The sequence below is a fragment of the Cydia amplana genome, chromosome 17 (genome assembly GCF_948474715.1).
Source record: "Cydia amplana chromosome 17, ilCydAmpl1.1, whole genome shotgun sequence".
Taxonomy (NCBI): Eukaryota; Metazoa; Arthropoda; class Insecta; order Lepidoptera; family Tortricidae; genus Cydia; species Cydia amplana.
Window position 1 is genome coordinate 12,584,780 of NC_086085.1, and position 17,554 is coordinate 12,602,333.

The 17,554-nt window shown below is 40.2% G+C and overlaps 1 protein-coding gene across 1 annotated transcript in view; it reads right to left on the bottom strand.

Moving 5' to 3' along the window:
• The window catches only part of LOC134655848 (DNA polymerase alpha subunit B), a 29,866-nt gene that overhangs the window by 5,409 nt on the left and 6,903 nt on the right, over positions 1–17,554 (bottom strand). The window contains exons 6-11 of the mRNA XM_063511339.1: positions 15,838–15,961; positions 10,182–10,306; positions 8,801–8,949; positions 8,199–8,433; positions 6,693–6,896; positions 1,668–1,851 (exon numbers count right to left, since the gene is read on the bottom strand). Coding sequence (XP_063367409.1) covers positions 1,668–1,851; positions 6,693–6,896; positions 8,199–8,433; positions 8,801–8,949; positions 10,182–10,306; positions 15,838–15,961 — 1,021 coding nt within the window. The remainder of the gene's footprint in view (positions 1–1,667; positions 1,852–6,692; positions 6,897–8,198; positions 8,434–8,800; positions 8,950–10,181; positions 10,307–15,837; positions 15,962–17,554) is intronic.

A 17,554-nucleotide genomic window follows, 5' to 3' on the forward strand; every position in this document is an offset into this window, starting at 1 on the left:
GAATATGTTTGCATGTTCAATTTAAATAAATGTGTAATTTTTTCCGATTCTAAAAGTTGCCTTCAAATTCTATTAAAATCTCCTTTCAAAATGACTAACAGTTACCCTTTGTTATATGATATCCGAGACGTCTTGTTAAAATGCGAAAAGAAAGGGCTTACTGTAAACTTTGTATGGGTGCCAAGTCATTGTGGAATTCCCGGAAATGAGAAGGCTGATCGTCTGGCGGTAGATGCTGTTGCTTCTGGTGATATATTTCCATATAAAAACTATTGTCATGACCTTCTGTTGCTCCCCAAAAGATATCTCAGGTTAGCCTGGGAGTTCTTTTGGTTTTGGAGCAGCCTGGAATCCGGAAGTTATTACCTTAAGATTCAAAGTGACATCCCTGTAAAGCCGTGGTTTTACAATAAAAACTTTAAAAGACGTGAAATATCATGTTTAACACGCATGAGATTGGGCCATACATCTGCTCCTTCTGACCTTGCTCGATTTAAATTTATTAACGATCCCAATTGTGACTGTGGTGCCGAGGAGGCGGATATTAATCATATATTCTTTTCATGTCCTTTTTATGATCGTACTGCTTTGATGGATTCTTTACTATCCAAAAATGTTCCATTTCCAATAGACATCCCTTCCTTGCTCATCAATCCAGACTTTTATAACATCCTAGCTTCATTCATCGTTTACAATTATATACATCGTTTACAACCAACCGACTTCTTCGAACTAAGCCCCCGTACAAGACCTCCAGGTTTCACTACCCAACGACGTGTCTGGTGCCTGCTGAACCGCTTCAGAACTGACGTGGGCAACTCCGCATACCACAGGAACAAATGGGGATGGTGTGAGTCGGCGGCATGCGGATGTGGAAAACCGGAACAAACAATCCGTCACATGGTGCTAGAATGCCCCAACACCAAATTCGGTGGCAACATTGAAGAGCTCAAGACCTTGACTGGGAAAGCCGTGGATTATTTTAAGAACTCTAGCTTTAAATTTTAAATTTATAACGCAGTGACATGTATAGATATGCCATACGATAAATAAATAATGATATAAAGGTATAATATTTTATAAAACTAAGTATATTTATCATTTTGTATTTCATCTATATACCTACCTGTCCTGACCACTACACTTTCCAAATTCCGAATTACCTTTAATCCTTGTTCCGCGTTTAATTTCCTTCCCTTTAATTTACTTGACGTTGGCTACGGGCAACACCGCCCTCAAGTCCATTAAAAAAAAAAAAAAAAAAAAAAAACAGCAGTACAGGTACATAATAACATACAGTCCAGAATAATGAAAGCATAACTATTAGGATCTTGCCAATGTGGCTCCGAAAAAGTACTAAGGCACATTTGGTTGATCGCTCTTGTTTTCGAAGTCTCAAGTAATAATTAATATCTGGGTGACCGAGCTTCGGTCGGAAAACATAAAAAAAACTCGAAAATGCGCGTTTTCCCAGAGATAAGACCTAGCTAGATCGATTTTTCGCCCCCAAAAACCCCCATATAGCAAATTTCATCGAAATCGTTAGAGCCGTTTCCGAGATCCCCGAAATATATATATATATATATATAAATAAATAAATAAACAAGATTTGCTCGTTTCAAGGTATTAGATAATCGCTAACTTAATTAATGGAAAAGTTAGGTCACCTTAACAAAATATCTGAAGTTAGAGGGCAGCACCAGCACGTGGGGCGTGGCCGGCAGCTGCGCGTGTTGCGCCCACAGCGCGGCGTCCGCGGGCTGCGCGCGCGGCGCGGGGATCAGCGGCCCGTAGCACTGCTGGGACACCAAGTGCCACGCCACGCGGGCCAGCTTGTCGCCGCCCATGCCTCTGTAAAGATCGTATAGCTACGGAGCTATTAAATAACATACGCAGTTTAACATTTATAAAGTTTATTATAGGTTAAACACAGTCCACAGAAGATAGTCAGTACAGTACGGAAGAAAGAAAATAGCACAGGACACCGTACAAGAAGAAACAGAGAAAAGTACATGTAAACGTATTTAAATTGCAAGCGAGAGCGATCGGCCTGCGCGCAGCCTTCCGGCGTCGGATAGCGGATACGACTGAGCTGGCTAGGAAAACCGAGTGCGCACGAATGCGCCCGAAGATAATACCGTTACTTTTAAGTACATCGCGCGGCCGCGGGAGCGCGGCGCGCAGGCAACTAATATTAACAATAAAATTATTTAAAACATAATATATGTGTTGCCACAATCGGTTTTTCTAGGATAGCGGTGCCGTCATATAGCGGCCGTCTCCATACTAAATAATACGGCTAAATATGGATGTCGTAGTATTTGTATGGAGACGGCCGCTATATGACGGCACCGCTATCCTAGGAAACCAGAGCATAACAACCACACTTTATTATTGTTGTTAATGAATCTGAACCCTGCTCATTTCTATGTTATTTTCTTTGTTAGTGTAATAATTATTTTGTTTTTTTTTTCCCTTTTTTTCTGTTATGATGATTGTGTGTAAATTTATATTGTGTGTCATTGCAGCTGTCAAATAAATGATTTATCTATCTATCTATCTGAAGTACTCTTTTTTAGGGTTCCGTACCCAAAGGGTAAAAACGGGACCCTATTACTAAGACTCCGCTGTCCGTCCGTCCGTCTGTCACCAGGCTGTATCTCACGAACCGTGATAGCTAGACAGTTGAAATTTTCACAGATGATGTATTTCTGTTGCCGCTATAACAACAAATACTAAAAACAGAATAAAGATTTAAGTGGGGCTCCCATACAACAAACGTGATTTTTGACCGAAGTTAAGCAACGTCGGGCGGGGTCAGTACTTGGATGCAAAGAGTATTAAATCACTACGTTTTAAGAGTCGGCACTCTCGAACAAGCCTTAAACCGAATTAAGAACGTACATTGTGCCAACACACCAAATACATGTCAATACTGCCAACACAAAAAAAACAACGCTAGGGCTCGACACTTCCGGTACCTACTGTTTATCGATATCGATAAATGTGCGATACGTGCTGTTGTACTATACTACTGTTAAAGTAAATTTTGAGAATCAGGTGGATTAATAAAATAAATGCAAAATATAAAAATAATTTTATTTTACATAATAAAGATAAGATACAGATATTTTTATATTTACGTAGGCATATTACAATACGCTTATGAACGTAAATAAAGCTACAATCTACTTTTAGAGCACTTCTGCAAACACTGAGTCTTGCCTGTGAAGGCTGTGAAGTGTGAACTCCAACTTCCCACAAAGGGAAAAAGCTGTCAGGCTTATTTACATTCACTTGTATATATTCAGAGGTTGTAGTTTCATTCAGCCTTTGTATAGGTAAATATTCCAAATCCTCATTACCTCATTATTACCTTTACCCATAAATCGACATCTGAAATAAAGGGATTACCGTCGAAGTTGTTCGCACACTATTCGTGTCTTAGGTTACCTAGTTTTTTACAAGAAGAATCTATTCACAGAATGTTTTCGTTTTAATCAAGGATTGTAAATGATAAAAACTACTCCAAACTAATTAAATTAGTATCTGGTAACGACTCAAAATGAAAATATCGCACAAAAACATCAGTTTACCGACCTGTTCGGATCAAGTGGAAATCTGGTGAAAAATATATCAGAAGTCAGTTTCCTTACACGCCTGACCCCACAAACTTCACATTTTCTTAAAGATTTGCCCCCCATTTAAATAAAAGCTAAAGATATTTAGTCTAAACACAAAAATAAACACGTAACATAACCGCTTTCACGACAATTTAAAAACACGGTAGACGTTTTACCGATCATACCAACCTAAAGAAAAGTAGGTATAATACGTCTATGTTTGAAAGCAAGTATGGTATGTGCTACCAAAATGCAACAGCAGTCATTTTAATTCGATAAGATTATTTTCTATGCCTCAACGTTGGTAACAAGTACGTTCCTAAGTTATCATAGTATGGGGTGTCGATGGGCTGCTTGGATGGGTGACCGTTTTTAGGGTTCCGTAGCCAAATGGCAAAAAACGGAACCCTTATAGATTCGTCATGTCTGTCTGTCTGTCCGTCTGTCCGTCTGTCTGTCCGTCCGTATGTCACAGCCACTTTTCTCCGAAACTATAAGAACTATACTGTTGAAACTTGGTAAGTAGATGTATTCTGTGAACCGCATTAAGATTTTCTCACAAAAATAGAAAAAAAACAATAAATTTTTGGGGTTCCCCATACTTCGAACTGAAACTCAAAAATTTTTTTTTCATCAAACCCATACGTGTGGGGTATCTATGGATAGGTCTTCAAAAATGATATTGAGGTTTCTAATATCATTTTTTTCTAAACTGAATAGTTTGCGCGAGAGACACTTCCAAAGTGGTAAAATGTGTGTCCCCCCCCCTGTAACTTCTAAAATAAGAGAATGATAAAATTAAAAAAAATATATGATGTACATTACCATGTAAACTTCCACCGAAAATTGGTTTGAACGAGATCTAGTAAGTAGTTTTTTTTTTATACGTCATAAATCGCCTAAATACGGAACCCTTCATGGGCGAGTCCGACTCGCACTTGGCCGCTTTTTTATTTTGCTTGTTTTGCTCTATTTTTTGTTGATGGTGCGGAACCCTCCGTGCGCGAGTCCGACTCGCACTTGGCCGGTTTTTTTTATACAAATTTTTTTCATGTTCGACGATCCTTTTGGGAAATTCTTAAATTTGTGTTAAGTTTGATTTGTATAATAATCCAATATTATTATGGAATAATAGCATCAATACATTGCTCTGATAATTAGCTTAAGATAATTTATAAGTATGTTACGATTCATAAGTGCTTGTTGCTAGGCCTACATGAATAAAGTATATTTTGACTATTGACTATTTGACTATTGAGACACTTTATTATTGTTGTTAACGAATCTGAATAACTCTCTTTTTAATACCCGTTTTCCCCAGATCATGATGCCATAAGTCATAGCGCTATGAAAGTAACTAAACTAAAAATTCATCGATTTTGGTACTTCAAGATGAGAGCAATAAATTTGTAGCAAACCTTAATCTGGGTTACTGCCCAGCTCCCTATGATAATAATTAATAATAAAAGTCTGGTTTAGTTCTTAGAAGAGGATGTTTCTATCCTTTAACTGATCAACTCCTAGCGTTGAGAGATTAGCCACTTACTTTACTCTTTGGATTAACCCCTTGAGTCCCTCATAAGCGAGATCTCATAAAAAATTATGATAAATTGCCCCCGATGTTGAGCGTGCACGGGTTTGGTACAAAGTGCACGTGTTACAAGCAACAGTATTAGTAAACTCACAGCGATATCTCCTCCTGCCTGATCTGCATGAGTACATCAGCGCTCGTGGCGCCGACGATGATGCCTCCTATGTTGAGCGTGCACGGGTCCGGCATGAAGTGCACGTGCGGGTACTTGTGTTGTGACGGTGGGAGTTGATTGTTACAAGCAACAGTATCGTAAACTCACAGCGATATCTCCTCCTGGCTGATCTGCATGAGTACATCAGCGCTCGTGGCGCCGACAATGATGCCTCCGATGTTGAGCGTGCACGGGTCCGGCACGAAGTGCACGGGTCCGGCACGAAGTGCACGTGCGGGTGCTTGTGTTGTGACGGTGGGAGTTGATTGTTACAAGCAACAGTATAGTAAACTCACAGCGATATCTCCTCCTGGCTGATCTGCATGAGCACATCAGCGCTCGTGGCGCCGACGATGATGTCGCCTATGTTGAGCGTGCACGGGTCCGGCACGAAGTGCACGTGCGGGTACTTGTGTTGTGACGGTGGGAGTTGATTGTTACAAGCAACAGTATGGTAAACTCACAGCGATATCTCCTCCTGGCTGATCTGCATGAGTACATCAGCGCTCGTGGCGCCGACGATGATGCCTCCGATGTTGAGCGTGCACGGGTCCGGCACGAAGTGCACGGGTCCGGCACGAAGTGCACGTGCGGGTGCTTGTGTTGTGACGGTGGGAGTTGATTGTTACAAGCAACAGTATAGTAAACTCACAGCGATATCTCCTCCTGGCTGATCTGCATGAGCACATCAGCGCTCGTGGCGCCGACGATGATGCCTCCGATGTTGAGCGTGCACGGGTCCGGCACGAAGTGCACGTGCGGGTGCTTGTGTTGTGACGGTGGGAGTTGATTGTTACAAGCAACAGTATAGTAAACTCACAGCGATATCTCCTCCTGGCTGATCTGCATGAGCACATCAGCGCTCGTGGCGCCGACGATGATGTCGCCTATGTTGAGCGTGCACGGGTCCGGCACGAAGTGCACGTGCGGGTGCTTGTGTTGTGATGGTGGGAGTTGATTGTTACAAGCAACAGTATAGTAAACTCACAGCGATATCTCCTCCTGGCTGATCTGCATGAGTACATCAGCGCTCGTGGCGCCGACGACGATGCCCCCGATGTGGAGCGTGCACGGGTCCGGCACGAAGTGCACGTGCGGGTGCTTGTGTTGTGATGGTGGGAGTTGATTGTTACAAGCAACAGTATAGTAAACTCACAGCGATATCTCCTCCTGGCTGATCTGCATGAGTACATCAGCGCTCGTGGCGCCGACGATGATGCCCCCGATGTTGAGCGTGCACGGGTCCGGCACGAAGTGCACGTGCGGGTGCTTGTGTTGTGACGGTGGGAATTGATTGTTACAAGCAACAGTATAGTAAACTCACAGCGATATCTCCTCCTGGCTGATCTGCATGAGCACATCAGCGCTCGTGGCGCCGACGATGATGCCTCCTATGTTGAGCGTGCACGGGTCCGGCACGAAGTGCACGTGCGGGTGCTTGCGCCGCGTCGAGTATGGCGGCGTGGGGAATATGTTCAGGTGGAAGGCGTCCTTGTGGCTGGATACTATGTAGATTTTGGTGGAGGGACTGGAAATAAATAATCATGTTATTACGTTTGTACGGAAATAGTGAGTGAGGTACGGTTGACACGAATTCACCGTCAATTAATAAGAAAACGTGAGCGTGTTGTCATTTTAAACGCCTCGCCCAAGTAGCTATTAAGGCTTCATCACACAGGCGCGTTTTCCGGGCGGGGCGTAAGCGGGGCGCGCCGCTTTTACATATAAAACATTCGCGCCTCGCCCAGAAGCTCGCCTGTGTGACGAAGCCTTTAGCTACTTTTGCTGCTCAATGATGCGACATATTTGTTAATCATATTACTGATTTAACTGTTTACCTATTTGATAAGGTGCAAAATACAAATCACAGGTACCTACATTATACCAATGTATGTCATAAGTTGTATACTTGTATGCAAGTCTAATAAGACTAGTGGCGTCATACCCATAAAACCGTAAGTTATATTTACCTCATAACTCTCATATGTCATAACACCTTAGTAAATATGAACTGAATGGATAATCATACAAACCGCAACACAGAATGTAGTGAAAGAAACAAGTTCCCTTGAGGAAAAACGTGACATATACCTAGTGGAATTACCGATAAAATTACCGACAGTGAATTTAGTAACCTTCTGCAAATTAAGCAAGTACAGTATGTTCATAAAGAAATAAATAATAAATATTGTAATTTATTAAGAGAAAGTAACCAGTAACAATAATTCACTCACAGTAGAATATATATAATTATACCTATTGTATCGATTATTAATTAGATACCGTTTGTAACCGTATTAAAATCATTACTGTCATGCCTATTAACTCACCAGCTAGTATTAAGCTCCGTTAAACTATCGATCAGCTTATCAAACAGCGACTTGTAAGTCTCTGCCAACGTGTTATCCTTCAATTTCGCGTGGTCAGCGTCCATGAAGGGTCCCGTCATGATCACGATGTGAGGTTTGTGTGTGCTGATGTATGTTATCAGGTCTTTTAGAGACCCATAGGATAGGTAATAGGTATATATTACTTAGAGACCGTTTGTAAGCTTATTAACTCAAACATTAGTGCTACAACTCACCAGCTAGTATTAAGCTCCGTTAAACTATCGATCAGCTTCTCAAACAGCGACTTGTAAGTCTCTGCCAAGGTGTTATCCTTCAATTTCGCGTGGTCAGCGTCCATGAAGGGTCCCGTCATGATCACGATGTGGGGTTTGTGTGTGCTGATATATGCGATCAGGTCTTTTAGAGGCCCATAGGATAGGTATAGATTACTTAAAGGCCGTTTGTAACCTTATTAAGTCAAACATAGTGTTACCACTCACCAGCTAGTATTAAGCTCCGTTAAACTATCGATCAGCTTATCAAACAGCGACTTGTAAGTCTCTGCCAAGGTGTTATCCTTCAATTTCGCGTGGTCAGCGTCCATGAAGGGTCCCGTCATGATCACGATGTGAGGTTTATGTGTGCTGATATACGCGACCAGGTCTTTGAGCGGCTCGTAGGACAAGTTGTCTGAGGTCGTGTACGGGCCTGCCGCGACCACCATTGACATGTTTCCTAGAGCAAAATTAATCTATATTGGTTTGAAGGTATTTTAAACGGCACTAAATCCATTTAAGGCGAATATGTAGTCGTTTCCAGGTCATATTCTAGGTCTGGGAGCTTAGCCAACATGCCAATCGTTAACGCTCCGTAGCGTTTCGTTCGTTACGGAGCGTAAACGATTGGCATGTTCGCTACGCACTTAGGGCCATTTTGGATCAGTGGGTAGATTGGCAATGCGTTTTTTTAGTGGTGGTGGTTCTACAGTTTAGAATACCTACCTACATAGGTAGGAAAATAGGTTTTCGACTCAAAATACGTGAGTGACCCGTTTTTAATATATTTAATATAGGTAGGCAATGTTAAAAATGGATATACATACCTTGTAAAGCATTAATAATATCCGCCCTATGGTCAGGTAATGGTAGCGAGCCATCGCAGAATACTTCTTCGGCCAGGAACTTGTCTCCGCGCGGATTGGTGCCCCGCATCACCACTACTTGGCCGGGGAATAGGGAATACTGTTTTAAACTGAAAAAAAAAAATACATGTTTTTGTAGAATAGAATACCTACATAAGTTAGTTGAGGAGAGAGACTGCTAACTAATCCAAAAAGTCCATGAGTACGTTGTTTTATTACAGACTAGATTTCATATGGCCACTTTGGTTATCCATCACCAGTCACTTTATCGTAGATACCTACATGACATGGGACATTGTCACTAAAATTACGTAGGAACGCTAAATGTGAGCTCATTCGGTAAAGATTTATATTTAACTCGTAGGCTGTAGTTGAAAAAACATCCTGTACATAGGTACAGGTAGGTAGGGTAGGTAATATAGATTATCTACAACTTTCTTAACACATTCAGTGCCGAAAACCCGACTATCGGGTATTTCATGATTTCGTTCCCAGGCCGGACGACCCGATAGTCGGGACCGTGCTACTACAGCTTTATATGACGAAATTCTTGTGGCCTGGCGCGGATGTCTTATTTGGCTGGGTGGCAATGAATGTGTTAAATAGGTAAGAAAATTGCGGTAAGTTTAGCAGCTAAGGGCTGTAACATGTGCACCATGGTTTGCAAAGAATACAGAGATACATAAATACCTAAAGATTCCAACAATCAAAGAGGAAGTTGACAGATATTGTGTTAAGTACAAAGAACGACTAAAAAAACATACAAACGAACTTGCAAGGGACTTGGTAAACACCAATGACAATCCGAGTAGGCTGAAAAGGTGGCAAATACTGCGGCTAGACCAGAGGCACTAAGTGGCACTAGAAGATAAATTCTATCAAAGTCAAGAGAGAGTATTTAATGGAATACCTCTCAAAACCCTCAAAAAAGACATAACATCTGATTATGGCTAAAACAGCCGATTGCAGATAAAAAGAGAATAAAAAAAAAAGTTTAGCAGCTCACCCGTCCAGGTCGACGGGCACGGCTTGGCTGAGCGAGTGCTCCCACGTGCCCTGCAGCACCACGCACTTGTGGTTCTGCCCACTGGTCCTTCACAACGTGCACTTGCGCACAACACACCATTATTATAATTACACCTGATAAGTTTAGTTAGTAAGTTTAGCAGCTCACCCGTCCAGGTCGACGGGCACGGCTTGGCTGAGGGAGTGCTCCCACGTGCCCTGCAGCACCACGCACTTGTGGTTCTGCCCACTGGTCCTTCACAACGTGCACTTGCGCACAACACACCATTATTATAATTACACCTGATAAGTTTAGTTAGTAAGTTTAGCAGCTCACCCGTCCAGGTCGACGGGCACGGCTTGGCTGAGCGAGTGCTCCCACGTGCCCTGCAGCACCACGCACTTGGGGTTGAGCCGCGCGTCCGCGTCGCACTCGACCCGCCCCGCCACCGTCACCTCCGTCTGAAATTATGCACGACTATGAAGCAAAATGTTAATTGACATCTGAAGATCTTTTATAATTTATCCTATTTATTGTATTTTTTGATTGTACCTACTTAAGGTGACGGTAGAGGTGGGTAAATTTTCAGATTCTGTCAATTTACCCCATTTCACACACAAGCGCACTTCACGCACACTACCTCACTTTACTGGGACAGGTCACTGACCCATCAAGTTTTTTTTTAAGATAGCGTTTTGAGTTTAGTGGCCTCCTTTTAGGAAAAGCGTTCCATTGAAAGAAGAAAGAGAAACAATACATTTAATCTTGCTTTCCTTGTCTGTTCATGTCACACGTGACGTATTTAAATTCTAATAATTCATTTGGTTGTTGACAATTTTCTACATTATGGCTTTGTCGAGATACGCGTTTTCTAAAGTTAAACCGAATAAAACCAGATGTCATTAAGTCAGATGTAAAATTTTATTGACTACTCTATACGACTTTTCATAAGGCTCAAAATCAATTAAATGAGAATTTAAATAAATAAAGTTCCGGCAGGGTGCAAAATTTAATTAAGGCGGACAAAATAAAATTTGAAAATATATGGAAACAGTGTTGGCTAATGTACCCCTAATATCTTACACTACTTACTATTAAATTAATACAATTAAAATAAAAAATATTATACCGGTATTCCACCGGTATTATTTCAGTGCTGAAGCGATTATCTTCGATCGTAGCCTTGATAATGTAGGTGTTGATAGTTACTTACGGCGGTAGGAGCGGCAATGAACCCCGTGCAGAGTAGAACGTGAGGTGCGTTGGGATAAGTGCATATATCTACTTATAATTCTTTGGCTGGTTGGTAACCCTCTATATTTTATTTTTTGTTTTACTGTTATTAGGTTAAGGGAGTTTTAGGGAGTGAAAAAAAAATGATTTTCGTTTTATGCGCTCGCGTGATTGCCGATGGATTATAATTAGACAAAAGAACTTGTTTTCCACGCATCGAATGTAGATCCCTATGACACTTCCTCCAAGTCTTCTCCAATAATGTTTATACCGTATTTTAATTACCTACCTTAAATGTTACATTTCTAAATATTTTTTTTGTGCTATACATACTTCAAAAAAATCGCTGGAGGCCTAGCGGTAAGAGCGTGCGAATTGCAATTCCGGCTCGTACCAATGAGTTTTTCGGAACTTATGTACGAAATATCATTTGATATTTACCAGTTGCTTTTCGGTGAAGGAAAACATCGTGAGAAAACCGGACTAAACCCAATAAGAGCCTAGTTTACCCCCTATGGGTTGGAAGGTCAGATGGCAGTCGCTTTCATAAAAATTAGTGCCCACGCCAATTTATGGGATTAATTGCCAAGCGGACCCCAGGCTCCCATGAGCCGTGTCAAAATGCCGGGACAACGCGAGGAAGATGATGATGATGTGACACATACTTCCAAAAAAATCTACAAATATTTTACGTGACAACTGCTTATAAGTAAATATTATGTAGGTACACTTATAAAGTATAAAGTAGAAAATATCTTATAGGTACATAATATAAAAACCGATCATGTACGAGTAGGATTCACCATGGGTTCCACAGTTACACATTTTTATTGCATATTTTTTGTTTAAGACCAACTCACCTATTATAGGACATAGGTCTTCCATTAATCTTTTGGCGTTGAACTATTTTTTGTATATGTATTTATGTAATACAATTCTGAGTTAGGTTATGGTACATTTTTGCTCACCTACTTATAGTTATGTATTATATCTGATATGTGAGATACCAAACCTGATACCAAAAATCGCCGCAAAGTTAAAAGTTCATTTATTTACGTTACTCATCTTCGGATCACCGACTTACTACTTCCTTACTTGACATATGTGTACTAAATTTCAAATGAACTAGTCCAGTAGTTACGGTGAAAATTGGCTTTAACAAAATGGCAGACACACGAGTGATCTTATAAGGGAGATTATTTTCCTTGAGTGAATGGTATGCATTTACCCCAATGCACCTCACGTTCCACGCGGCGCGGCGTAATCTGGCCCCTATTTCACCACGGTGACAGGTACGACAAAAACATCACTGTTATTGACGCCATAGGCATCCATGGACTACAGTTACCGCTAACACTGATTTAAACTTTCACGATTTTTACACATTATTAAATTGTACAACGGAACCGCAAAACGTTCAAGCGGATAAACAAGACCAAGTGCGGGTAGTTCGAAAAACTCGCGCGGTTAGAAGATGCTGATATCAACTTAAGCCAGTCTTCTCCGAGACCACGGGGACAACGCCGTCCTCGAAACGTCGGAGGTAAATCTTAAAACTTAGATACGCGATTAAGTCCCGTTGTACAATTTAATAATACAGTTACCGCTTACCATCGGGCGGGCCGTATTCGTGTTTGCCACCGTCATTGTACCTATTATTAAAAAAAAACTTTATTATATCGGATAAAACAGACATTTCTCTCGCGAAAAAATCTTGTGACAATTGTCACAAGATTTTTCAAAGAATTTTCGGTAAGTCTTGACAGGAAATGAGTTCTGTGTCGCAATTTCGATACAGTTGCCGTGTTTCTTGTGACAATTGTCATTAGCTTCGCAAAATAAGAATTTTTTAGTGGCAATATAATGGAGTTTATTTATTTATTAAAATGTTGGTGGCAAACAAGCACATCGCCCGTCCGATGGTAAGCGGTTACCGTAGCCTATGGAGGCCTGTGACGTCAGCAACAGTGATGTCGACAACTGTCGCACCTGTCACCGTGGTCGTAGTGAAATAGGGGCCAGTAAGTACCTAATAATCGCAGTGGTCTTAAGTGTGACAGACCCTACTGGCGCTTAAGTCCTTTATGACAATTTCTGCCTATTTAAAATTGTTCAAAAAAAAAAGAAACCGAATAATTATATCGGACTACCGAATTTTCACGAGAATCAGTTGAGAAATGTGATATGCAAAGGAGAAGAATTCGGACATACGAAAGCATTTTTGCCCAATTTGAAACGGAGACCTTCGCCAACGCTCGGTCAATGATGGTTTAGGTACAGCTAGCTGCAGAGAAAAGGTACCACCCCTGCATACAATTATCTATCTGGTCGTACCTTTTCTCTGCAGCTGACTGTACACCTATAAAAATGGTTGTCCCTGCTGTAATTTTATACCGGTACCGTACTTTGTATTTCAACCGGTATAGTTTTACCTTCAAAACGAACCGGTATTGATAAATAATAACGGTACCATACCGCTTATACCGTAAAGAAAGCATGATGCAGTCTCTGCTTTGCACAATGATTGTGTGGACAAAATTCTTATAATCACCGAAACATACATACCTACGCACATAATGTCATTGGAATAAAACATTGTTATTTTATAGTAAATTTATATAATACTCGATATATACACATAACAATAACCAGACCGCAGCGGTATTAGCCTGTAAGCTTCATCTCTTGTCTCCAAATCCGCAAAAACTAGTTAGTACTAAATGCTGGTCTTGCTGTTATTTTATTCTTGAAGATTATGGCTTGTTGCTTGATTATTGAGAACAGCACGTAATCGCACACATATAGACGGAACGAACGGCAACAAAGTAGGTGTAGACACTAAGACTTTCAGGTATTAAACGAATTACGCTTCGTATTAATAGGTAAGTAATATTTAAATGAATATATAATATTCTCTAACGTAAATACAAGATTACAATTGACATCAAATGTCATTGACGTACAGAAGTCATATACTTTTTTTTAATGACGCAAAATTGATACCAGCATAATGAAAATCAATCCCAATCAGTAAAAAGAGTCTTTAAACTTTTTTCATTTTAAGCGGGTTTTGAAGGAACAAGTTACTTAAATTCAATTGTAATCGTATTGTTTTAGGATAGTTTACTGCTGTTTTCGATCGTTACGACCTGTAAATAACAACAAATCAAATTTTAAATAAATTTATTTACCCTGTTTTTTGAAATACAATTTATCTACTGGTATACATTTTCGTATGCGTATATGATGAAATGTCTAAATAATGTCAAAAACGAGCTACGACGAAGTACACGTCTGCTTCGATCCAAGGCCAGCGGCCATCTGACTCGAAGAAGAATTTTGAGTGATGTCGTCAATGTATGGAAATTGTACGAAAGTTTACATTTGGGATTGAATTTCTGTGTTGTATTTGTGAGTAAAAATATAAGTAGATAATAATTTGCTAGTTTAGTTATCTAGCTTTCAAAATCACACAACAACTCAATTACTGTTAAAGGCAAAACTGTAATGCGTGTTGCTCAAACGGAACTCCATATTTTGATTTTTGGATACTTTTAGTGTCGATTTGTAGAGAATTACAGCAAATAAAAAATATTATGCCGTGAAGAGCCGGTACACGGCTTCTTCGTGAACAAATTTACGTATAATTTAATGCAGTTATTAAACATTTCTTGAACAAATTGATTGCACAAAGTGAGCTCTAAATCGAAAACGTCATATACCGTCCCCTTAATTTTCATTTCAGTATTTTCATGTTTTAAATATTGTTAGTTGATGCTAAATTATAATTAATCTTGTAAATATACCTAATATAATGAACTTTAAATGACAGAGTGATCTACCTAATCACTGACAACTGTTTTCACACGTCTACCTAGACTGAATATATCATGGGACGCAATGCTTGTAATTTAAGATCTTATCATCATATGTTCATTGTGAATAAACGATTTCATTCATTCATTCATTCATTCATTCATTCAAAGCAACAAAAAATAGGTTCTTGAACTGCAATGAAATGAAATCTTTATTTCAGGCAACTAGTGGCACATACATAAATACCTTAAAACTAGCATATAGATATAATAAAAATATAACTAAACTTCTAAAAATCACACTATGATTGCGATGCATGACTCAACCCCGCAGTGTAAGGGAGCCGGCCGCGGAACCGCCGAAACTTGACACCCTTCGGCCAAAACTCCTTGGTGAAGGTCGCTAGGTGTCACAATATCACTGGGCAAATTTTTTTCTAATTTGGTGGAAGTATTTTCCGCATTTTAATGTTATTTCCGGTTGTTTTTAAGAGGTTCCTAACCAAACGCCATAATTATGTACATATGTCAGAATAGAAATGCGTAAAGAAATTAGCCGCCTGAAATGCTCTGATATAGGGTATTTGACTGAATTTAAAATAAAATATTTTACACCATGCATGAAATAAAGCACCAGAAGTTTACGTAGACAGCAATTATTTTTAGACACAATTTCTATTTTAAAACCCGTATAAAACTCTAAAGAGCAGGTAATTTGATTGTGACGTCACATGTTAGTGTTTCATATAAATTCCATAGTAGCAAAATAGTTTTAACAATTCGAAAAAGAAACTGATTTCAAATCGACTAGTAGTCAAATACCCGATGGAACTTCGAGTGTTTGGAACCACATCTCAAATATGGTCCGTTTATTACAGAATTTTCCCTCCCTCTGATGTAGCATGTTTCGATCACGAAGAAGACAGGAAGGCTAGGGAACAAACCTGTGTTTTATGCCTAACGGAGCTGGTCTCCGTGATGCCGGCCTTCCTCATGATGTGCCGCGAGACGTAGCTGATGTGTCCGTCGTATACGCTGGCCTTCTCGGGGAGGAGTTCGAAGCCAAACCTGCGACCAAGCGGTTCCGTTACGTCGCTGTCGACCAGCTTGATGCTGAACTAGTTGGTAAAGAACGGGAGTATTATAAAGCTTGATAAAAATTTAAAAGTGGAAAAATTACTGTCTTGGGTGAGACTTAACTCACGGCCTCTGGATCGATACTCCCAACGCTCTGCCATCTAAGCCACCATGACCTCATCCATAGAGCCAGCAAATCAAAGAGTATGTTATATATATAAGTCAAAATTTAAGAAACTCACCTACTATTACGATTTCGTTATTTACGACCGTCCGGGTTTGTTAAACAGTGACCCTTCTATGCCTACGTGCCGTCTATTTTATGCCTCGGCAACAAAATATTTTCATCGTAATGAACAGCTACATAGTTATTTTCAAGTCCATTATGATTCAATGAAAAGGTAATTGTATAGCAATTGTTTGCCATGAACAAAATTGTAAATTAAGTACAGTCACAGTCGGAAGTTAAAATAGCTTCTATGCAAAATAAATAGGTAATTATTACTCAATATGCCGTAGGTATGTCGGGTTGGGAATAAAGTTATGAAAATCATTTACGGCACTTTATGCGTTGATAGTATGTTCCCCATGGCCTTTTCCTTCAACGAAAAGCAACTTCATCATATATCATATTGAATGATATATGTACTAGTATTGTACATTAGTTCCGAAAAACTTATTGGAGGGACACTTTGTTTGGAAGCGCATGCCTTACCGCTAGCCTATTTCAACGTATCCACGCTCTTACGCGTTTTTGCTGATACAATGTATAATGAGGAAATAAGATTTCGATCATGAATTAATACTAGTCTGAATATATATTAAGTTCGTAGGTTCCAGCCCACTTCACCGACTGATAGCTCAGAAGCACATCGCTGAACATACGGGGGAATCTATTTACAAACCCTAAAAATGGGCATGGGGGAATCTATTATTCAATAGGTATGGTAGCGGTCTGTAACGCGTTTTTGTCTTGTTTGCGGTGCTCAAATAGAGATATAGAATAAATACATATGGATTGACACCATAAAATGTAATTCACGTGCTAATCGCTACTTGTAAGACTTCCTTACTTAACTATTTATGAAAAATTACCCTTGCCTATGTATATGCATAAGCTAAGCTTAAATAAAGTTTGTATATGCTAATACTGCTAATAGCTACTTATAAGGACACACATACTTTCATGGCTCTAGTGTAGAGTTCACTGGGCCGTGTACGCGATGATGATTGAAACAAGTACTAACAGTCACTGTAAACTGTATAGCTGGCACAGTTGTCACATTACTTTTATTTTATTTTCATTTTATTATATAGGAGTCTTAGGACACGGTTCTATGCTCTGGCCCATTGTGCTCGTTGGGACACTTGGAACAATCATCGTGGCTGTGAAGTACCGAGATACACCATACACACTTACATGGCTTTAGTGTACAGCTCGCCGTCGTGGTTGGGCACCTGGGTGACGTTGATGACGTCACTGGGCCCGCTGGGCGTGGTGATGGCTTGTAACAACATCGTAGCTGTGTAGTACCGGGGTGCATCTTACATGGCTTTAGTGTACAGCTCGCCGTCGTGGTTGGG